Genomic DNA, 24,037 nt, shown 5'->3' on the forward strand with positions numbered 1-24,037 from the left:
ACAATGCAAGGAGTGCTGGTATATCTTCCAACAGAAGGTAAGTAGAATGCTATTATGAACATGAGGGTAGATATTAAATGAAAAGTAATTCAAACCCATGGTCATAGCTCAGTATCCATCATTACTGGAGAGGTGATACTAATTTTATTAGTAAATTTTGACCTCAAAAAGGGGTAAATGAAATATTGAACTGAAATTGCAGTAGTTTCTAGTGTCCAAGAAATCTTTGTGACATGAGTTATAACTTTTAAGAAATACTGATGTCTGGTAAGTACTTTGTTTCTACAAACTCTATTCATACAAAGTACCTTCTGTATTGAATGTAAGTACATCTGTGGTAGACACTGTCTGTCTGTTGCTGATGTTCATTGAGCATTTATTAACAATAAGGGTGGTCCCCAAAGAAACTGTTTGAATACAATGTTCATTAAATGTATCCTGGAACTTTGTATCTCCTACTTGTACCTTGTGTTCATCCGAGTGACTTCCCAATATCTTCAGCAAGTGTAGTGTGCTTACATGATTTCTGCATGAACTATAATTTTTAACTTGCTTCCTTTCTTCAAAAGAAAGTGACAATATGCATCACCATAAACATTTGTTTTTACAGATTGCTCAACCATTGCTTGCTGAAAATCTGTGGCGGGACATCAGCAAAAAATTTCCTCAGGCACTTGGTGAAACCAATCCACACAATGAAAAGATCAGAAAAATATTTGGTGATCAAAATGGCCACTAATTAGTTGACAAACAAGAGCAATGACAATAATACTGTGGCAACTACCTCGTTTAAAGAAGGAAAAAAAAAAAACCTACGAAAAGAAACATTGGAACAACGACTGTTTATGCTGTAGTTACTCACGATTTTCTTCCAGAAAGATCAAGCCACTTTGGGACAGACAATGACAAATATTCATCTTGTCTGAGAAATTTTATAAAAACTCATGATTTTTGTAATTATTTGTAAAAAGCAATGTTACCACAATTACAAGACAGTATTTATTTTGTTTTCAAGTGTATCTTTTAGTCACTTGTAACTATTATTGTACCAACACTACCACACGATGGTAGATCTCAGCCAGTGCTTTGCTTGTTACACATACAAAATTAGTATGAAACAACTGAGATCCTGTTTGAAACACAGTAGTAGGGTTTTTATAACAGTGTCAAAGCCTCTGACAACAATCATCACAGTACTACAATGCAACAAAGCTACTTATGTACACTAATGTTCATCACGTATCTGCAGACTTCACAAAATACTTCTTAATGATGATCATGGCCATGCCCATGTCCACTTCCAGGATGCATCTTCTCCCAAGCTTTCTCAACTGCAATTGTTACTAAGAAAGCTGCAAAACCGTATTTAAATCCCCTGAATAAAAGTGTTCTGAGCCTCTGTCCTTCTGTGCCGTAATTTTGTGGAAGGAATCGCCACACTTCGTTCCTGTAAACAATAGTAATGTTTAGTTGTAGCAGTAGTTCTGAAGCTTGTTTTATTTCAAAAGTACATAATTCACAGTTTTATAATACAAAGGTATCAGCATCTAGTTAGAGCCAAAACTTCTGTAGAATGTCAGTCACTTTTATTGAAAAAGAATACCATATAGTATCACATTTTTCTTCAATATTGGTTGTGAAATTCATCTCGCCCAGAGATCACAGCACTATGCACTCAATTCCCCACCCCCAACCCAAAGTTCTTCACTGGTACATTTGTTAATACATGCCATGCAAGTCATTTCAGGTAGCAGATGACTGTAAACAGTCATTTGAAACAGTTGTCATGCACATGGTGTTGAAAATGGAAAAACATGAAGTATCGTGCAGCGATTAAATTCCTTGTAAAAGAAGGTTTAACATCTACCAAAATTCATTTGCGGCTTGTAAATGTGTTTGGTCGCTCTTCACCTTCAATTTCCACCATGAAATAATGAGCAGCTGGTTTAAATGTGGCTATGAAACCATCCAAGACAATCCACATGAAGGCAGCCAAAAAGTGCAAAGCACACAGGAAATCATAGATAAGGTGCATGATATGATTTTGGATCACGGTGTTAAAGATGTATTAAATTATGAATGCTCTAGAGATATCAAAGGTCATCACCTGCACCAAGAACTGAACATAATAAAGCTTTACACAAAAAGGGTGCCGCATGTGCTCATTGCAGATCACAAATGCATTCGTACGACACTTTCCAGAACTTTTTAGGTATTAATGACTATGCCAGTAAGACAATGTATAAACTGAGGTTGCTGTTTCAGACGAGTGTAAACCAAGTGGTGACCACGTTTGGAACAAGGATATGGACTAACCCAAAATGTCTAGACTGCTTGTGTGTCCACCAGCTACGATGGTTACAGAGAACTAATATTTTTAATCTGTTTACATACTCTGCTCATTCTATATACCAATCATATTTCAAAGTGACCAGCTAGGTTGATTTAAGATAACACAAACAATGGGATGAAAGTGATAACTGAAGTTTACAGTTGATTCAGCAAGATGAAAAGGGCACTAAATTTGATCAAATGCCTCAACTCTGAGGCATGTCAATACTGGGTTGCCCTCAACCAATTTCAAAAGAAGATACACAGTTTTATTGAAGTATAATGATGCTAGGTGAAAAGTTTGTATTATGGATTAGTTGCATCTACTTACAGCAAAATTATTTGTACCTTCGTTCAATAAGGATGCAGTCAAACATATGAAAGAGCTGGTGGATAATGTTGGCCTGGCCCTTTGGGAATAATGATGGTGATGTGCATACAGAAGGCACACCAGCATAAAACTGTAGTGACATGCAGAAAGACCTGTACAGGATCAAGACTCAAGGCTCAAGTCTGACTGACAGATGGCTCAGTCAGCATAAATAGGTGAAAAGATTCATTGTTGTTCAAGAACAACATTGGCTTTCATTTACTGGAAACTCACAACGGTGAAATATTTACATTCGTGCATGTGAAAAGACCTGAAGTGGCTGTTCAGCCACATTAAATCATCTGCAAGAAAATCACATGACATGCAGAGGTTAGCTGCAAAAATCATCATGAAATATAATATATAAAGCACTTCACAAAATAGGTAGCATGCTTAAGCCTCTTTCATCCCATTCTTGAACACAGCTTGTCAGTTAGGGACCTTTTTCTGCAGGTTGGGAGTGTCTTTAGGTTGCAAAACAATTGAGGTCATAAGTGTCCGGATAGAATCTTTAAATGACTGATTGCGGAAAGTGCTCTGTGGTTCTTTATGCCAGTAGGAATGTAAATGGCATTAGTAGGTGGATGAAATGACAATGAATAGTGACAGTGAAGCAGGAAAAGGGCAATGAAAAACAATAGAAGTTAAAATCAACAGTTTCAATTAGTCTTTTTTTAAAGAGGTCATTTGGGAAGAATTTCTAGACAACTAGTGTCCAAGGGCTAAAATTAATGCTGCTTTCCCATGTTGTTGTTGTTAGTAAAGCATAGAATGTGTTCTACAGAACCTTGGATGGCTGTGATGATAAATGCACATTATAGTGTAAGGTGTACCAAAAACTGACATTGGCACACTCCAGTGGTTCATTACAGTGAGAGCAAACTAGAACAATGTCACTGCTGAACCGATGACTGCAGGTAGGCATTGCCCAATACACAGCCTAGTTAAAATTTCTCCTTACAACAAGATGGACGAGAAGAAGTTGCTTGAACTGTGGGGAGAGGGGTTTAATCTGATTAGGATGACTGTGCCAAAATGATAGAATGTTTCATAGTAGTAGCAGCAGGAGCAGCAGGTGCTGCCTCATCCCCCGGCATATTTTATAGTCCTATATGAATTATACATTAATATTAGCATCAGTGAGCACGTGAAGGCACTTCTGGATCTGCTGTACTATAGGATAGTATGTGTACATTCAGAAATTTCATCTCTATGAATGTACAAGATGGTCTGATAAATGGCAAACAGCTTTGCAGTAAAAATTGGTCACTGGTCTAACAATAATACCAGAAGATTTCTTCACCAACAACAAAGGTGTACTCTGTGCCATGGTCATACTAAGAACCATCACTGTAAATTAAGGTGCTGTCCCCAAACTGCATTTGAAGTTCCAGAAATGTCCAGTAAATGACCACAGCCAGAGCTGCCTCCTTTGGAAGCAAAGTAAGTCAAAGATGGGCATGGACCTTTGCACAGAGGTAAGGATGTGAAATGAAGCTTTCAAAGTAGGATATGAAAGTTAACTCTGGCAGCAAAATGGAAGCAGAGTACGCCTCATATTGGCTGTCAAGGTAATAATGAAAAAAGTAAGCATTAGATGGGTTGCTGGACACCGAGGACAATCAGCAAGCGTATTTGCAGAGCAGGACATTGTGCTGGAATGACAGCAGTAATTCAGCCAATTCCACATTGGGGCTCATTACTGGACTGGTGGAGAATGTACCAGTGGCCAAACTGTTTCTGTGGTGGTGAATTGCATTAAGGTGATGTAAAAAAGGACAATTGTGCAGACAAATATGTAATGCTTCTGTAGTCCAGCTTCGATCAGACAAAGGACTAATACAAATTAAGAAGGACCATCTGGACCACTCTCCATGAAGTGGGACTTAGAACATGCAAGGCATTCAGGGAAGGACATATCCAGCTGACAAGTAGGATGTATGGGGCAATCAATTTGGGTCTCTATCTAGTGTTAATCACAAGTGGTTTTGATGACCGGAAGAGCAGTGGGACTGATGATGTAGGGACAGGGGGAGAAATTCCTTTTGGTGTCAGAAATTCATGAGAGAGTGTGTGAGAGAGAGAGAGAGAGGGGGGGGGGGGGGGCTGGTGGGACACAGTCAATAACAGAGTCGATTACTGCAGCAAATAAAGTTATGCCCAATACTGAGCTCTGAGGTATCCCATTCCCTTGGATAAAAGGTATGATAAAGCCAGACCCATGCATACATGAAAATCCCAGTCTCCAAAATTCACTAATGAAGTGGGACGTATTGCCTCCAAAGCTTCATCTGTGTAACGTAGGAATGATACCTGTCCTCCAGCAAGTCTCCTATGCCTTTTCCAAATCAAAAAACTACAGCTACTACTTTCTAGCACTTACATTGAAAACTGTTCACGATTTGGGTTTACAGTGTAATCAGATGGACAACTGCACAGTGATGCCTCAACGTTGAATGTTTATTAGCAATTTTTGTGATGAGCCACCATACTAGCCTCATACTAATCATTCATTTCATCACACTGCAGACGCTACTGGTGAGAGAAATGGGATGGTAGCTGGGAAAGATCATGTCTCTTTGTTAGGCTTAGGCACACGTGGTATGATGGCTTCCTTCCAGGTACAAATGGAGGAAAAGACACTTGTCATCAGGAGATAAGTGCCACAACATTTGATTGTTAATGTCATTTAGCTTCAGATCAGAGGAATATCATGATGGAGAGACATTCTCTAGCTCCTTCACAGTAAAAAAATTACTGGAGCATTTGTGATTATAAGAAATGAAAGAGTCCACCACTCACTTCCGAGGCAGGAAAGAAGGATTGTAATGGGCGGAACTCTAAGTACCTGAAAAACTCGGCCAAGCTGTTGGAGGTATCAACAAGGTCCATTCTAATGTTGTTTGCAATGGTCATACTATGTATTAGAAGAAACTTGTTGCCATAAACACTATGAAATTTATCCCAAATCACAAAAGGGATTTTGTCTAGAAAATTAACAAGGTGTATCCAAGAGGCTCTTTTTGCTATCTGTTGATCCAAAGACTCTTTGCATGCATCTGTTTATACCAGACACAGTTCTCCACCCTGAGGTAGTGTTTAAAGACACTAAGAGCACATCTTTGCACACGAATCCCACATCAGCAGTCTTCTGTCCACCAAGGGGATGCGGTCTGTCGGGGGGACGGAAGACATTCAGGGTATGGAATGTACAGCAGCAGAGATGATATTTGAAAGGTACTCAACCTGGTGGAATTGTTTGTCAAAGATCACAAATAAAAAGCAGAGTTTCCACTCAACTTCAGAAAGCAGCCAAGTCATGTTACAAACAGATCGTATATGGTTCAGCAAGCAAATTACACATGGAAGATGGTCAGTTGAGACAATAGATTAGACTAGAAGTTCACCTGTGTTATGGGAAACAATGTTTGGCTGGTCCAGAATATCTGCCAACAGAAAGCTGCTTCGTGCAGCCTCTGGGGACTCCCAATTGGGATGGTGGGCACTACTGTTGCTGAGCGGAAAGAGAGTACATAGATGTTTCCAACAGAAAATGCAATTTCAGGAAGGGAATTACAAACAGCAACACTGAGCAACCAGAATAATCCGGCTATCATTACACCCCCAGGAGATAGAGTGAAGATTGTAATGTACCAAGGTGAAAGGTAAAAGCAGTCTTGAGGCCATATTTTCACTTCTTGCAGGGATACGACAGCTGGGTATAGCGACTGTAGCAGCAGCTGCAGGTCTGCCAAGTACATTCTATTTCAGGACAGCAATATTCAAGGATGAGAGAGAGTAGTTGGATTAGTTGTGATTACTTGGCAGCTTCAGACCAGAAATAGTAAAAGCAAAAATTGTTGGCGTACAAGAAGGTTGATACTGAAGACCACACAGCTGCTGCTAGACCATTTATGGCCACTAAAAACAGAGGTACACTTAATACACGGAAAGTTTGGTGTAACAAGAAGTTCTGGACAAAACCTGGAATTGGATCCCACACACCCCACTCATGTAAGGTGGCAAGGATGTGGTGTCACCACATGATGTCATAAAACTTTTGTATGTCAAAGAAGACAGCAATAAGGTGATGACGCCAGTCAAAAGCTGTCGGATGGCAAACTCCAGGCAAACCAAATTATCAGCAGTGTGTATTACAGGTACACATCTGGCATATAGTGAAAGATAAGTGCAATCCACAGTTAAAGGCCATCACAGGCAGGTTGATAGTTCTCAAACACAGAGGCTTGAGCATAATGCAGAGCAAAATGTTAAGCTACAGTGTCTGGGTCAGTGAAAACAGCACTGTTCAGGGAAATACCAATTACACCTGCAAAGGTCTGGTATCCATAGAAACACCTGATCTTCACAAAAACCTTGATGGAAGAGTACATGGTCTAATGGTTGAAATGTACCATTCCCAGCATTATTGCTTCCGTCGTTTAAATGGTGGACCCAGACATGGAGCAGTTTAAATGCAATGACGTACTTGGCTGATAGATGCCATTAACGGCATTGAGAGCCTGCTTACGATTTCTAATGGCCTCAACAATTTCCATGGTCCATCAAGGTACTATGGAGGATCCCTATGGAGGGATCCTTAAGAATAGAGATTGCTATGCCTCCTGCTAACAAAATGGCCATTGTTACTACATTCTGGACAGCTTTGTCAATGCCTCTATTTACCTGGGAGAGCAGAAGGACAGTGGAGGTGAAAGCATACCAGTTGGCACTGAGGAGAGCTAATGTAGGTGGGTGCCTAGGGGAGTGACACAGAGAGGGACAGGAAGACTGGGCAGTGGTCACTACCACACAGGTCACTGCAGTCCCTCCAGAGGATGGATGGGAAGACCAGGGCTGCAAACAGAAAGATCAATGGCCGAGTAAGTTCCATGTGCCACACTGAAGTATGTGGAGGCATAAATATTCAAGAAACAGAGGTCAAGAACTGCTAGTATGTTTTTGATGTCTTTACCAGGGCCAGCCATCCTGGCTCCGCCAAACAAAGGGTTATGGGCATTGAAGTCGCCCATGATTAGGTAACGTGGGGGGAGCTGAGACGCCAATGCAGGCAGTATGTTCTGAGACACTCCACCATTGGGAGGGAGATAAACATTACAGATGGTAAATACTGAGATGCCCTTACCCAAACAGCCACAGCTTCCAAAGTTGTATCAAGAGGCTCAAGTTCGCTAGATACAGAGTTCATAATTCTTAAAATATCCCCAGTAGCCACAAAGGATACGGGTTCATGTTGCTGGAAACCAAGTTTCCTGAACAGCAATGCAGAAAGTAGGAGAAGGGCTTAAGAGATGATGTAGCTCGGCCAAGTGGTGGAAAAAAACAATACAATTCTACTGGAGAATCATGCTGTCATGAAGGTGTGGATGGACCACGAGGTCAGGTTATGTCCCAGGGTCACTTGCTACCACTGGTTGGAAAGGTATGGGATCATGAGACAAGTTCTAAGACATGTTGTGTGGTGTGATCGGGAATATCAGAGGCCACTGGGATTGTTGCCACTGCCACAGAAGCAGAACATATGGGTTTTGGTGGCAAGCACTACGACCAGCATCCTGTGACTCCTTCAGCCACTAGCTGATATCTGGTTACAGGCCAGCAGAAACCTTGGAGGGGAGTATCTCGAGGGACCTCTTCCTGACATGAGAAGCCAGATGAGGGTGATGTTTCTCCAGCTGAGGGATGGAAATCTGCATCCACAGTGGGTGGAGAGGCATTGCCCCCAAAGTGGGTATGGGGGAAGCAGCAGGAGGAGAGCCCCCAACCATCAAGGGGCAGGCACAATTGAGTGGCTCTGAGATCTCGTTGTAGTATTAATAATGAAGAGAGTACCGTCAGCAGAGACAGCAACATCATCATAGCTGTGGTGCACAACAATGTCATGCGTGCACGATGTAGATGCTCATACTTTTTCTTGTTCTCCTGGTATGTCAGTCTGTCTGGAGTCCTATATTCTTGTTTTTTTTTTTTTATCTCTGAAAGACAGTGCAGTCTCATGAGCCGGGGGAAGTGCTCTCCACAGCCGATGCAGAAAGGGCGAGGAGCACAAGGAACGTTCATCTGCAATCCCTACAGATTGTGCTAGCATCAAAATGCATAGACAATGAATTACCCTGAAAGACAAATATGAAGGCCCCGGTAGCAACCCTATTGTCTTTTGGCCACCTATGGACGTGATGGACAAAGTGTTCATCCCATCACTCATAGTTGGTGTGTAGCTCATCACCAGACTGCAAGAGGAGGGCATGATGAAGACTGATGCCTTGAACCATGTTTAGACTATTATGAGGAGTGATATTCACCAGAATGTTACCCAGCTTGTCACAAGCAAGTAACGCCCATAACTAGGCAGGGATGTTGTTTTAATCACAATTGATCCACTCTTCACTTTGGAGATGACAGAAACTGTCCCAACTTGTCCTCTATAATCTCTACAAGGAATAAAGCCTTTGTGACCAAAAAATAATCCCCATCTGTGTTTGTTTTACAAACCAGGTATTGGGGGAGGGTGGGATGGGGGTGGGGGGAATATTTCTCTGCTAATCACTTAACCCAACGTTCCTCCCATGGCATAGCCATAGAGGGAAACATTTTGGGGTCATATCACTCTCACATGCACATTATCCACCATGGTACCACCCACTCCAAATGGGGTCTCTCCCCATGGGTGCCACCCAGCCTCAGCAACACCTGCCTGGCCAGCGACCTGTTGCTCAGAGTCCCTGTGCCCCAGTCACAACAGACACACGCTCCTTGGCATGAATGGGGAGGTATCTCAGACTCCCAACAGTGCGATTCTTGCGAGGTTAGGGGCTACTACTATGCAAGTTCTTGAAGACCTCTCCCCCCCCCCCCCCCACACTGCAAGATGGCTAATGGCTACCATGCTGGGTTTTGGACATAGTACCTTATTGGAAAGGAAAGGTGTGGAGGTGCAACGACACAGAGGTGGAACAGACACTACATTTGGTGACCTTTGCAGCACAATCCACACTTCTGGAAAATTTGGAAAAGTGGTGGCAGGTCAAACCCAACAGGGACTATCTGTTTATTAATGAAATGGTGTAGAGAGCACCAAAAGTGAAACGGAAAAACCAGTGTACTGAATCATGCACCACATTCAATTAAGTTCTACACCAGAAAGACTATCCAATGGAAAGGCAGAGGGGGACAAGGATAATGGAAGTACAGGCTTGCAGCACAGAAAGGGAAGTAGTGCTGCAAAGGCTGGAGCCATGTAGTAGCCAAGCATAAACTCATAAAAGAGTCGTGAGCAGTCTGGGGAGGGGGGTGGGGGGTTGGTACAGATTGGAGGAGCTGGTTGTACAGGTAAGTACAGGTGATGACTTATGGAGTTACTGGTGCTGTGAATTTCTGTGGAAGAGTTTCTAATAGTTTCATTGATGGTTTTAGAATGTTTTTGGGGGTCGGGTTAGTTGCAACCTTGAGCTCTTCTGAAGAGAAGATATCTACATCTACATCTACATTGATACTCCGCAAGCCACCCAACGGTGTGTGGCGGAGGGCACTTTACATGCCACTGTCATTACCTCCCTTTCCTGTTCCAGTCGCGTATGGTTCGCGGGAAGAACGACTGTCTGAAAGCCTCCGTGCACGCTCTAATCTCTCTAATTTTACATTCGTGATCTCCTCGGGAAGTATAAGTAGGGGGAAGCAATATATTCGATACCTCATCCAGAAACGCACCCTCTCGAAACCTGGCGAGCAAGCTACACCGCGATGCAGAGCGCCTCTCTTGCAGAGTCTGCCACTTGAGTTTATTAAACATCTCCGTAACGCTATTACGGTTACCAAATAACCCAGTGACGAAACGCGCCGCTCTTCTTTGGATCTTCTCTATCTCCTCCGTCAAACCGATCTGGTACGGATCCCACACTGATGAGCAATACTCAAGTATAGGTCGAACGAGTGTTTTGTAAGCCACCTCCTTTGTTGATGGACTACATTTTCTAAGCACTCCCCCAATGAATCTCAACCTGGTACCCGCCTTACCAACAATTAGTTTTATATGATCATTCCACTTCAAATCGTTCCGTACGCATACTCCCAGATATTTTACAGAAGTAACTGCTACCAGTGTTTGTTCCGCTATCATATAATCATACAATAAAGGATCCTTCTTTCTATGTATTCGCAATACATTACATTTGTCTATGTTAAGGGTCAGTTGCCACTCCCTGCACCAAGTGCCTATCCGCTGCAGATCTTCCTGTATTTCGCTACAATTTTCTAATGCAGCAACTTCTCTGTATACTACAGCATCATCCGCGAAAAGCCGCATGGAACTTCCGACACTATCTACTAAGTCATTTATATATATTGTGAAAAGCAATGGTCCCATAACACTCCCCTGTGGCACGCCAGAGGTTACTTTAACGTCTGTAGACGTCTCTCCATTGATAACAACATGCTGTGTTCTGTTTGCTAAAAACTCTTCAATCCAGCCACACAGCTGGTCTGATATTCCGTAGGCTCTTACTTTGTTTATCAGGCGACAGTGCGGAACTGTATCGAACGCCTTCCGGAAGTCAAGAAAAATAGCATCTACCTGGGAGCCTGTATCTAATATTTTCTGGGTCTCATGAACAAATAAGGCGAGTTGGGTCTCACACGATCGCTGTTTCCGGAATCCATGTTGATTCCTACATAGTAGATTCTGGGTTTCCAGAAATGACATGATACGCGAGCAAAAAACATGTTCTAAAATTCTACAAGAGATCGACGTAAGAGATATAGGTCTATAGTTTTGCGCATCTGCTCGACGACCCTTCTTGAAGACTGGGACTATCTGTGCTCTTTTCCAATCATTTGGAACCCTCCGTTCCTCTAGAGACTTGCGGTACACGGCTGTTAGAAGGGGGGCAAGTTCTTTCGCGTACTCTGTGTAGAATCGAATTGGTATCCCGTCAGGTCCAGCGGACTTTCCTCTATTGAGTGATTCCAGTTGCTTCTCTATTCCTTGGACACTTATTTCGATGTCAGCCATTTTTTCGTTTGTGCGAGAATTTAGAGAAGGAACTGCAGTGCGGTCTTCCTCTGTGTGCACCAATACAATGCTACACATATCAAATATAGTATGGGTGTGGTTTCTCTTAAGGTCTCTCAATATGAAAAATTCCATTCTACAGAATTCTGAATTCTACAGAGCCTAGACAGTTTCCGTTTTTTGTAGCAACTGGTATCAGCTCCTGTGACAAAGCATGATACATATTTTCTACTTGCTATTTCTCCTGCTGGGTAGCTACACATTACAGTAAGGTAAGTTCGTGAAAGTGTGTGAATGAAATTAAAAATGTCACCATGAAAAGTTTACTTTTTGAAAGACCACTTAGTACGGCACTTTATTAATGTGGTACATGCATAAATAATGGTTACAACTTAATAAACCTAAGATAGTACTTTTACAACTGTTTAATTTCACAAAGTAGTGCATGATTCAGCTTGGGGAGTATTCAGAAGAAATGCCGTCGTATTTGAAGTGATATTGTCACCACTAATGGAGTAGCAGTGGGTGGTGAACTGTGCATAGACAGTGTATCTGAAGAATTGGAAGAAGCCCACAACAAGAAAAATCCCAGCATGTCCTCATCGACTTCATCCAGCTGCTCATCCAGAAGTAACGTGAATTTACTTTCCAGTTCTCTTATGCACTGCACAAAATTTCCAAATATCATGGAGCGTAGATTGACAAAAATATCTAGTCAGAATCATCAGCTGATGACTCCTAGTTTCTTCATTTCGGTAAGTTTTTCATATCCCACTTCAGCTACTATCACAGCATATGAGAAGGGGAAACAGGAGACACTACGCTGGTGCTACTAACATTGCATTTGACATCTAGCTACCAACCTCATTGAAGAAAATCTCCAACATATAGCTCTTTCTCATACTTTCCAATGAATGGAAAAACAATTTTGATATATTAGCTATAGTTCATACGCAGCCATGACCTAAAACCCATCAAACAAACTGCCCCATGACTACGTACTTCACTGCAAGCTTTCCAAAATATGCCTGGTGATTTACTTATCTCAGAAAGGACAGTAACTATTGGTAATAACGAGAAGAAAACCAGTTCATTACGAAGCCGTGATGTCAGACAATAAGGTTTGGAAAAATATATTATTATTTACTGAATAGTTTCCTCAAAACTGCATGGTGGGGAATGCACGCAAATCCCAAGACAGTGGTATTTAATTTTTTATGCTAAAGTTTTATCCAGAAAGTAACTACAGAGATGGGTGTAGCTTTGCTTCATCTACATAAAACAAATGCTTTCTAGGCACATCAGATGACATGAAATTTCCCTGGTCATGTATCTTAAGACAAGTTACATGGGATGATCAGCATTCTATATCGCAATGGGCGATACAGAGGCGTATGTTGGATGTTGTCCCAGTGCGAACCAGTTGAGCTGCTCGAACTACATTCCTATTGACAAGGCCAATGCAGGTTGGTTCTGCATCATACCCCAAGTTGCATCACATGTCTTGTCGTATCGTATCAACTCAGTGTGAGCTATGGCTAAAGTTTTTTGATGACAAAAATGCACTTAAAGGTTGATATTCAACCTTACCAACACAGCTTAGTAGACAGCTGTACAGGCCTACAATTAGTTCATAGTGAACAGGTAAGTCTTAACCCGACAAGAGCAAATATTTTGTGATTTTATAAAAGCAAAACTGACCTGCTAGAAACAGAAATACACATTAATAGTCATACACTAAATGAAAAACTGTGTGCAAAATTCCATTGGGTCCAGTTTGGTATAAAAATGAACACACATCGATTAACTAATGAAGAAGCTCAGTTCAGTACATTTTGCGACTAAATGAATCTATTTTGTTGAACCAAAGACAAGTTAACTGATTTATTTAGCACATCTTCGCTTTCTGTTACATGGAATCCACCACTGGGGAAGTGGAATTTTTATATATCGGTATCGCACTTTCATGCACTGAAGCACAACAAAACACGAAAGAAAAGATCGCTGTTTGAGAGATCTTTAATGCACTACAGCAATGAAATGGCATTCCACAGTTTCTGAGACCAGCATGCTGTACTATGTGGATTTTGTATTCATACTTGCTTATTCTGCAAATATACAGTTTCAATACTGTTGCTGCTGTCGTCATCTTCAGTCCAAAAACGGGTTTGATGCAGCTCTCCATGATACTCCACCCCACGCAAGCCTCTTCATCTGGAACTACTGCAACATACATCCTTCTGAATCTGCTAACTGTATTCATCTCCTAGTCTCTCTCTACAATTTTTACCACCCCCCCCCCCACCTCCCATTTCCCTGCATTACTAAACTGGTGGCCCCTTGATGCCTCAGAATGTGTTCTACCAATTGATCCTTCTTTTAGTCAGGTTGTACAACAGATTTCTATTCTCCCCAATTCAATTCAGTACCTCCTCGTTAGTTACATGATCTACCCATCTAATCATCAGAATTCTTCTGTAACACCACATTTCAAAAGCTTCTATACTCTTGTTGTCTAAACTGTTTATTTTCCATGCTTCACTTCGACACATGGCTACACTCCATAAAAATACTTTCAGAAAGGACTTCCTGACACCTAAATGTATACTCGATGTTAACAAATTTCTCTTCTTCAGAAATGCTTTTCCTGCCACTGCCAGTCTACATTTTATATCCTTCCTACTTCGACCATAATCAGTTATTTTGCTTCCCAAATACCAAAGCTCATCTACTACTTTAAATGAGTCATTTCCTGGTCTAATTCCCTCAGCATCACCTGATTTAATTTGACTACATTACATTATCCTCATTTTGCTATTATTGATGTTCGTCTAATATCCTCCTCCCAAGAAACTGTCCATTCCATTCAACTTCTCTTCCAATTCCTTTGCTGTCTCTGACAGAATTACAACGTCATTGGTAAACCTCTCAGTTTTTATTTCTTCTCTATGGATTTTAATTCCTACACAACATTTTTCTTTTGTTTCCCTTACTGCTTGCTCAATACACAGATTGAGTAACATCGGGATAAGCTACAACCCTATCTAACTCCCTTCTCAACCACTGCTTCCTTTCCATGACCCCAACTCTCATAGCTGCCATCTGGTATCGGCACATACTGTAAAAAGCCTTTTGCTCCTTGTATTTTACCCCTGCCACCTCCAGAATTTGAAAGAGTATTCTACTCAATATTGTCAAAATCTTTCTCTTTTAAGTCTACAAATGCTTTCCCTAATCTATCTTCTAAGACAAGTTGTTGGGACAGTGTTGCCTCGCGTGTTCCTACATTCCTCTGGAATCCAAACTGATCTTCCCTGAGGTTGGCTTCTAACAGGTTTTCAATTCTTCTGTAAAGGATTTATGTTAGTATTTTGCATTCATGACTCATTACACTGCAAGTTTGGTAATTTTCACAACTGTCAGCACATGCTTTCTTTGGAATTGGAATTACTCTATTCCTCTTGAAGTCTGCAGGTATTTCACCTGCCTCATACATCTTGCTCACCAAATGAAAGAGTTTTGTCCTTGCTGGCTCTCCCACAGCTGTCAGTAGTTCTAACAGAATGTTGTGTACACTTGGGGCCTTGTTTCGACTTAAGTGTTTCAGTGCTCTGCCAAATTCCTCACGTAGTATTTTATCTTTTGTCTCATATTAATCCACGTCCTCTTCCATTTCCTTAATGCTGCCCTCAAGTACTTCTCCCTTGTACAGATCCTCTACATACTCCTTCCACTTTTCTGTTTTCCCTTCTTTGCTTAGGGCTGATTTTCCATCTAAGATCTTGATATTCATACAAGTTGTTCACTTTTCTCCAAAGGTGTGTCTAATTTTCCTGTGGACAGTATCTATCATATCCCTAGTGGTATATGCCTCTACATCCTTTCATCTGTCCTCTAGCCACCCCTCCTTAGCCATTTTGCACTTCCTGTTGATCTCATTTTTGAGGCGTTTGTACTCCTTTTCGCCTGCTTCATTTATTGCATTTTTATATCTTCTCCTTTCATCAATTAAATTCAGTATCTCTTCTGTTACCCAAGGATTTCTACCAGCCCTTGCCTTTTTGCCTACTTTCTCTTCTGCTGCCTTCACTATTTCATCTCTCAAAGCTACCCATTCTTCTTCTACTATATTTATTTCCCTTGTTCTTGTCAATCATACCCCAATGCTCTCTGAAACTCTGGTTCTTTCAGTTTATACAGGTCTGATATCCTTAAATCCCAGCCTTTCTGCAGTTTCTTCAGTTTTAATCTACAGCTCATAACTAAAAGACTGTCATCAGAGTCCACATCTGCCCCTGGAAATGCCTTACAATTTAAAACCTGGTTCCTGAATCTCTGTCTTACCATTATATAATCTATGTATGTCTCCAAGCCTCTTACATGTATACAACATTCTTTCATGGTTCTTAAACCAAGTGTTAGCTATGACTAGGTTATGCTCTTTGCAGAATTCAACCTGTCAACTTTGTTCCTATTTTTTTTATTCATTATTAAACACACTCCTGCATTACTCCTATTTGATTTTGTATTTGTAACACTGTATTCGCCTGACCAGAAGTCTTGTTCCTCCTGCCACAAAACTTCACTAATTCCCACTATATCTAACTTTAACCCATCCATTTCCATTTTTAAACTTTCTAACCTATCAGCTGTATGATTACATGTATGATTAAATGATGATGGCGTCTTCTTGGGTAAAATATTCCCCCATTCGGATCTCCGGGCAAGGACTACTCAAGAGGATGTTGTTATCAGGAGAAAGAAAACTGGCATTCTACGGATCGGAGTGTGGAATGTCAGATCCCTTAATCGGGCAGGTAGGTTAGAAAATTTAAAAAGGGAAATGGATAGGTTAAAGTTAGCTACAGTGGGAATTAGTGAAGTTCGGTGGCAGGAGGAACAGGTGAATACAAGGTTATAAATACAAAATCAAATAGGGGTAATGCAGGAGTAGGTTTAATAATGAATAAAAAATAGGAGTACGGGTAACTTAAAAACAGCATAGTGAACGCATTATTCTGGCCAAGGTAGACACGAAGCCCACGCCTAGTACAGTAGTATAAGTTTAAATGCCAACTAGCTCTGCAGATGACGAAGAAATTGATGAAATGTATGATGAAATAAAAGAAATTATTCACGTAGTGAAGGGAGACAAAAATTTAATAGTCATGGGTGACTGGAATTCAAGAGTAGGAAAAGGGAGAGAAGGTAACATAGTAGGGGAATATGGATTATGGCTAAGAAATGAAGGCGCCTGGTAGAATTTTGCACAGAGCATAACTTAATCATAGCTAACACTTGGTTTAAGAATCATGAAAGAAGGTTGTATACATGGAAGAACCCTGGAGATACTAAAAGCTATCAGATAGATTATGTAATGGTAAGACATAGATTTAGGAACCAGGTTTTAAATTGTAAGACATTTCCAGGGGCAGATGTGGACTCTGACCACAATCTATTGGTTACGAACTGTTGATTAAAACTGAAGAAACTGCAAAAAGGTGGGAATTTGAGGAGATCGGACATGGATAAACTGAAAGAACCAGAGGTTGTACAGAGTTTCAGGGAGAGCATAAGGGAACAATTGACAGGAATGGGGGAAAGAAATACATTAGAAGAAGAATGGGTAGCTTTGAGGGATGAAATAGTGAAGGCAGCAGAGGATCAAATAGGTAAAAAGACGAGGGCTAGTAGAAACCCTTTGGTAACAGAAGAAATATTGCATTTAATTGATGAAAGGAGAAAATATAAAAATGCAGTAAATGAATCAGGCAAAAAAGGAATACAAACGTCTCAAAAATGAGATCAACAGGAAGTGCAAAATCGCTAAGCAGGGACGGACAAATGTAAAGATGTAAAGGCATATATCGCTAGGAGTAGGATAGATACTGCCTACAGGAAAATTAAAGAGACCTTTGGAGAAAAGAGAACCACTTGTACGAATATCAAGAGCTCAGATGGAAACCCAGTTCTAAGCAAAGAGGGGAAAGCAGAAAGGTGGAAGGAGTATATAGAGGGTCTATACAAGGGCGATGTACTTGCGGACAAAATTATGGAAATGGAAGATGAAGATGAAATGGGAGATATGATACTGCGTGAAGAGTTTGAAAGAGCACTTAAAGACATAAGTCTAAACAAGGCTCCGGGAGTAGACAACATTCCATTGGAACTACTGACGGCCTTGGGAGAGCCAGTCCTGACAAAACTCTACCATCTGGTGAGCAAGATGTGTGAGACAGGTGAAATACCCTCAGACTTCAAGAAGAATATAATAATTCCAATCCCACAGAAAGCAGGTGTTGAAAGATGTGAAAATTACCAAACTATCAGTTTAATAAGCCACAGCTGCAAAATACTAACGCAAATTCTTTACAGACGAATGGAAAAACTGATAGAAGCCGACCTTGGGGAAGATCAGTTTGGATTCCGCAGAAATGTTGGAACATGTGAGGCAATACTGACCTTACGACTTATCTTAGAAGAAAGATTAAGGAAAGGCAAGCCTACGTTTCTAGCATTTGTAGACTTAGAGAAAGCTTTTGACAATGTTGATTGGAATACTCTCCTTCAAATTCTGAAGGCGGCAGGGGTAAAATACAGGGAGCGAAAGGCTATTTACAACAATTTGTACAGAAAGCAGATGGCAGTTATAAGAGTCGAGGGGAATGAAAGGGAAGCAGCGGTTGGGAAGGGAGTGAGACAGGGTTGTAGTCTCTCCCCGATGTTATTCACTCTGTATATTGAGCAAGCAATAAAGGAAACAAAACAAAAGTTCGGAGTAGGTATTAAAATCCATGGAGAAGAAATAAAAACTTTGAGGTTCGCCGATTACATTGTAATTCTGTCAGACACAACGAAGGACTTGGAAGAGCAGCTGAACAGAATGGACAGTATATTGAAAGGAGGGTGTAAGATGAACATCAACAAAAGCAAAACGAGGATAATGGAATGTAGTCGAAATAAGTCGGGTGATGCTGAGGGAATTAGATTAGGAAATGAGACACTTGAAGTAGTAAAGGAGTTTTACTACTTGGGGAGCAAGGTAACTGATGATGCTTGAAGTAGAGAGGATATAAAATGTAGACTGGCAATGGCAAGGAAAGCGTTTCTGAAGAAAAAAAATTTGTTAACATCGAGTATAGATTTAAATGTCAGGAAGTCGTTTCTGAAAGTATTTGTATGGAGTGTAGACATGTATGGAAGTGAAACATGGATGATAAATAGTTTGAACAAGAAGAGAATAGAAGCTTTCGAAATGTGGTGCTACAGAAGAATGCTGAAGATTAGATGGGTAGATCGCATAACTAATGAGGAGGTATTGAATAGAATTGGGGAGAAGAGGAGTTTGTGGCACAACTTGACCAGAAGAAGGGATCGGTTGGTAGGACATGTTCTGAGGCATCAAGGGATCACCAATTTAGTAATGGAGGGCAGCATGGAGGGTAAAAATCGTAGAGGGAGGCCAAGAGATGAATACACTAAGCAGATTCAGAAGGATGTAGGTTGCAGTAGGTACTGGGAGATGAAGCTTGCACAGGATAGAGTAGCATGGAGAGCTGCATCAAACCAGTCTCAGGACTGAAGACCACAACAACAACAACAACAACAACAACAACCTATCAGCCTGATTACGGGATCTGACATTCCACGTTCCGATCTGTAGAATGCCAGCTTTATTTCTCCTGATAATGACATCCTCCTGAGTAGTCCCCACCTGGAGATCCGCATAGAGGAATATTTTACCTCCAGAATATTTTACCCAAGAGGATGCCATCCTCATTCGACCATACAGTAAAGTTGCATGCCCTCGGGAAGAAGTAGGCTGTAGTTGACCCTTGCTTTCAGCCGTTCACAGTACCAGCATAGCAAGGCCATTTTGGTTGATGTTAGAAGGCCTGATCTATCATCCAGACTGTTGTTCCTGCAACTACTGAGAAGGCTGCTGCCCCTCTCCAGGAAGCACATGTTTGTCTGGCCTCTTAACAGACTCCTCCATTGTGGTTGCACCTACGGTACAGCTATCTGTATCACTGAAGCATGCAAGCCTCCCCACGAACAGCAAGGTCCATGGTTCGTGACATAGGGAGGGGGGGGGGGGACTGACAAGATGACAGACACAAATAGTTGGTACGGAGAATGGCGGCTGCCTCTAAAAGTAGAAAAATGTAAGTTAATGAGGATGACCAGGAAAAACGTACCCATAATGTCTGGACACAGCTTTAGTAATTAGTATGAATTAAAGTAATAACGCCACAATACCTATCACCCAAAATCCAGCATATTCACGAACAACTGACAACATACCTTTAAAAAATTTCATAAATTGCATTAACACCCTGCACATTAAAGGAAAAAAAGAATGTAAAAAATTTACCACCAAATGCAACTGACATACCTACACCCACACGCACGAAAAACAAAATAAGACAAAAACCATAAATGCTACCTGTTCGAACTAAGTTTGGTCATCAACGCCCTTCTCTTGAACACAAAACTCAATTGACAAGCGATAGCAAAAGTAACAACACTATCTGTTAAATGGTCAATCAAACCAGGAACCCCTCCAGACTGAATGCCATACACCGACCCACTTACCCATGGACCACGATGCAGCAACATGGTGAGTCCCGTACATCTTCTGCCAACATGACACTTCACATTCTCAACAATTACAGTGGACTAAGGTACGAATTTAATTGTGGTCAGCATGTCATCCCCCTTTGCGGCACACAGGAACATACTCTTAAAACTATTTGTTGTACACCAATAAAAAAGAAATTAAATAAACCTTAAACCTATGATCACAAATAATATGCCATGCCAATAATTCTGAATCTGAAAACTAACTGCCAACATGAAAGTAACACTAACTGATGCAAACACAGTATTATCCTTACCAATGGAACAAAAGAATCCAGTGAGTTATTACCATCATTCACAAAAAATTTAGAATCAAACATCCCACACTAGAAAACATCATCACATATTCTAACACCCCTCTGCAAATCAGAATCATTCCAAATACACCAAGCCACCATGATGTCACAGAACAGAACAGCCACTGATCAGGGCAAATGGATGGTACTACAATGTATGGTTGGCTGTTAGGTCTAACTCAATTCTGTACAAGGTAAGATACAGTTTCAAAAGCAACAGCACACACAAGAAAAATATGTAAAACAGACTGTTCAAAACTCTTGGGTTTGCAAACCATCAGACCTTTTAATCACATGATATTCTCAAACACTTTAGTTCAGTAACAATTGTTCCATGTCCAATTATTGTTTTCAGTGATTTGATGACTCAAAAATTGACTTCCCCACTTCCATTCATTGATGCCATGCAGAATAATTTCCACATTAACCTAAGTGTCACACCTTCCAACCTAACGTCAGTCTCACCCACACAATAGATCAGCATGACCACAACCCACATTTTAAAAACTACAGGAAACATTGTGAGTGTTGTATTCTCTTTCTATTTTTGCTTACAGGATATCACATGCCACATCATTATTCAATTGGATGAAGCAAGCACTCAGTATCTGTTAGTGTATCCCAAGTTTCTGGGTCAATTCCACATACAGGCAAAAATTATTTATGGCATAGAAACATGCTCTGAAGATAGTACCTGGTATCCTTCCTCAAATTACGTCCAGGCAACTATTTAAAGTATTAAGCACGCTAACAACAACCATTCAATACACAGTCTTTTGATAGAAAGAATCAGGCACAATTTATAAATGATGGTAATAACCATACAATGAAGGCTTTCATGACCGGATGTTTCAGCTACCGAGAATTCTTCCGGGTTGTACAGCCGTAGTCCATGGAACTCTTCTATCCCTAACAGAAAGACTTAGCACAACCAGGAGCACCTCTGAAGATGCCCAACACAGCTTTGGATACAATGTCAGGGATAGAAGAGTTCCATGGACCACAGCCATACAACCCAGAAGGAATCTCTATAGAAACAACATTCGTAATATAATATTAGGAACAAATTTAGCCCTCACTATCCATAGCCAAGTCATGCTCTCACACAGAAATTTGCAAAGTATGCAATCAAAAATATTTGACAACCTCCCCCACAAATAAAAGGTGATGCCACATAATGAAACTTTTAAAAATGAACTTTAATCACTTCTGGTTGACAACACCTACTCCATAAATGAATTTCTTAATGGACAATATGCATATAGTTATGTTACACTCATTCAAATTTGTTGTAGATTAAGATGAAAATTGAAATCAATTATGTAAATGGCCAATATGACAGAAAATGCACATCTGTGAGTTCCACAATCATCATCCACAGGTAATGTAAGAAACTAAACATCTCGCACAGGTCCCCAAGGATCTTTAATTCTCCCACTCACTTTCCAGTACATTTACTCTTTAAAGGTTTATGTTGCAGATCATAGAAATCAGTTTCTTCTGAAATGTGATTTGGACAGTCAGAATACAAGCCAAAAATAATTTCAATGTATATTTTGCCTCCTTGTGCTCAGAGGGTATTTGTGTACATGGTGCAAAGATACTGAATAAGCTACTGCACGCAGATTATGCAGTAGACTAATTAGAATGAGGAGTGTAAGTGACATGCAATATTGAGTGAATCATGAGTAAATATGAAATAAATCATTAAAAATACGAAAATGACGTACACATCAGTAACTTGGTGACATGCATAAATATGTGCACTATGAAACAGGAAGAACTGATGAAAAGTTTAGCAAAATTAAAAAGGGTAGTGAATAACAAAAACTTTTACCAATGAAGTTAAAACTTGGAGCTTTTGGAACTGCAAAATTCACTATATATACAAAGTTGAGTGTTGAAGAAAACTGGGACACTGAGGCAGACCTTTGTCTTAAATTGCTAGGAAGAGATGTTCAAGTGCGTGACAACACAGTGAAATAAAATTCTGAAGCTTTATACAGTTGACAGCACAACAGTTCTCAGGATGACAATTTTCACTAAACAGATGTGGAAACAATATGGTATTCAATTTCTAAAATATTAAAAAACACTGGCAAAACTTAAAACATGAAAGAAGAAATAAAGATTACAGTTTAATGTCTCATCAGTAATGAAGTCAAAACTTCCTGGCAGATTATAACTGTGTGCCCGACCGAGACTCGAACTCGGGACCTTTGCCTTTCGCGGGAAAGTGCTCTACCAACTGAGCTACCGAAGCACGACTCACGCCCGGTACTCACAGCTTTACTTCTGCCAGTACCTCGTCTCCTACCTTCCAAACTTTTCTCATTCTGGAAACATCCCCCAGGCTGTGGCTAAGCCATGTCTCCGCAATATCCTTTCTTCCAGGAGTGCTAGTTCTGCAAGGTTCGCAGGTGAGCTTCTGTAAAGTTTGGAAGGTAGGAGACGAGATACTGGCAGAAGTAAAGCTGTGAGTACCGGGCGTGAGTCGTGCTTCGGTAGCTCAGTTGGTAGAGCACTTTCCCGCGAAAGGCAAAGGTCCCGAGTTCGAGTCTCGGTCGGGCACACAGCTTTAATCTGCCACGAAGTTTCATATCAGCGCACACTCCGCTGCAGAGTGAAGATCTCATTCTGGAGTAATGAAGTCATTAGAAGTGGATTGCTCCACCTCTAAAGGAATCAAGTGGAAATAATCCATGCCTGTTCAATGGAACCTTTCCAGCATTTGCCTTAAGCAATTTGGGGGAAAATCATGAGAAATCTAAATTACAATACCTGGACAGGGATTTTAACTGGAAAAAGAGAGAGAGAGAGAGAGAGAGAGAGAGAGAGAGAGAGAGAGAGAGAGAGAGAGAGGATGGAGCAACAGTGGAGAATTAACAAGTCAAACATATAACGTAATAGCGTCATTTCGTAACTGATACAGTAGCCTATTAATTTTTTCCCTACAGGTACAATCACAGCCAAAATAACAAGCTGTGCAATTATTAAAACGGGGTAAATATTTCAACTTACAATGGCTTTTATCGCCTACAGAGGGAAGACTCCAGCAACTACAAGGAAAAAAAAAGGTACATCTCACTTCACAAAACGATATTTTCGTCGCCAGCAGTGTGTGTTTGTCTACACCAAATACGTGAATGTTATGCTCGGATATTTTTATCGAACATTTTCATTTAAAAAATATACCGTAAGCATTACCTGAGCCATGGATCCTTAAGTCCCTTCTGCGCCAGAGCCTTCTGGACAGCTAACAACTGAGGACAATCTTCTACCTTGTATATTCGCCAATCCGGTACTTCATATGGTTTTCCATGTCCGTGTCCATGTCCATGATCTCCGCCCATTGCTAAGGCAAACCAACTT

The 24,037-nt window shown here is 40.8% G+C and overlaps 2 protein-coding genes across 2 annotated transcripts in view; one reads left to right on the forward strand and one right to left on the reverse strand.

Moving 5' to 3' along the window:
• Positions 1-1,009, forward strand: part of LOC126416800 (acyloxyacyl hydrolase-like) — a 70,539-nt gene extending 69,530 nt beyond the window's left edge. Inside the window, exon 11 of the mRNA XM_050084670.1 lies at positions 611-1,009. Coding sequence (XP_049940627.1) covers positions 611-739 — 129 coding nt within the window. The 3' untranslated portion in view covers positions 740-1,009. The remainder of the gene's footprint in view (positions 1-610) is intronic.
• Positions 977-24,037, reverse strand: LOC126416801 (NADH dehydrogenase [ubiquinone] 1 beta subcomplex subunit 3). Its single transcript, XM_050084671.1, has 2 exons — positions 23,873-24,037; positions 977-1,447 (listed from the first exon to the last, which is right to left on the reverse strand). Exons 1-2 carry the CDS (start codon positions 24,016-24,018, stop codon positions 1,267-1,269), a joined length of 327 nt encoding a protein of 108 aa, XP_049940628.1. The 5' UTR covers positions 24,019-24,037; the 3' UTR covers positions 977-1,266.

The sequence above is a fragment of the Schistocerca serialis genome, chromosome 8 (genome assembly GCF_023864345.2).
Source record: "Schistocerca serialis cubense isolate TAMUIC-IGC-003099 chromosome 8, iqSchSeri2.2, whole genome shotgun sequence".
Taxonomy (NCBI): Eukaryota; Metazoa; Arthropoda; class Insecta; order Orthoptera; family Acrididae; genus Schistocerca; species Schistocerca serialis.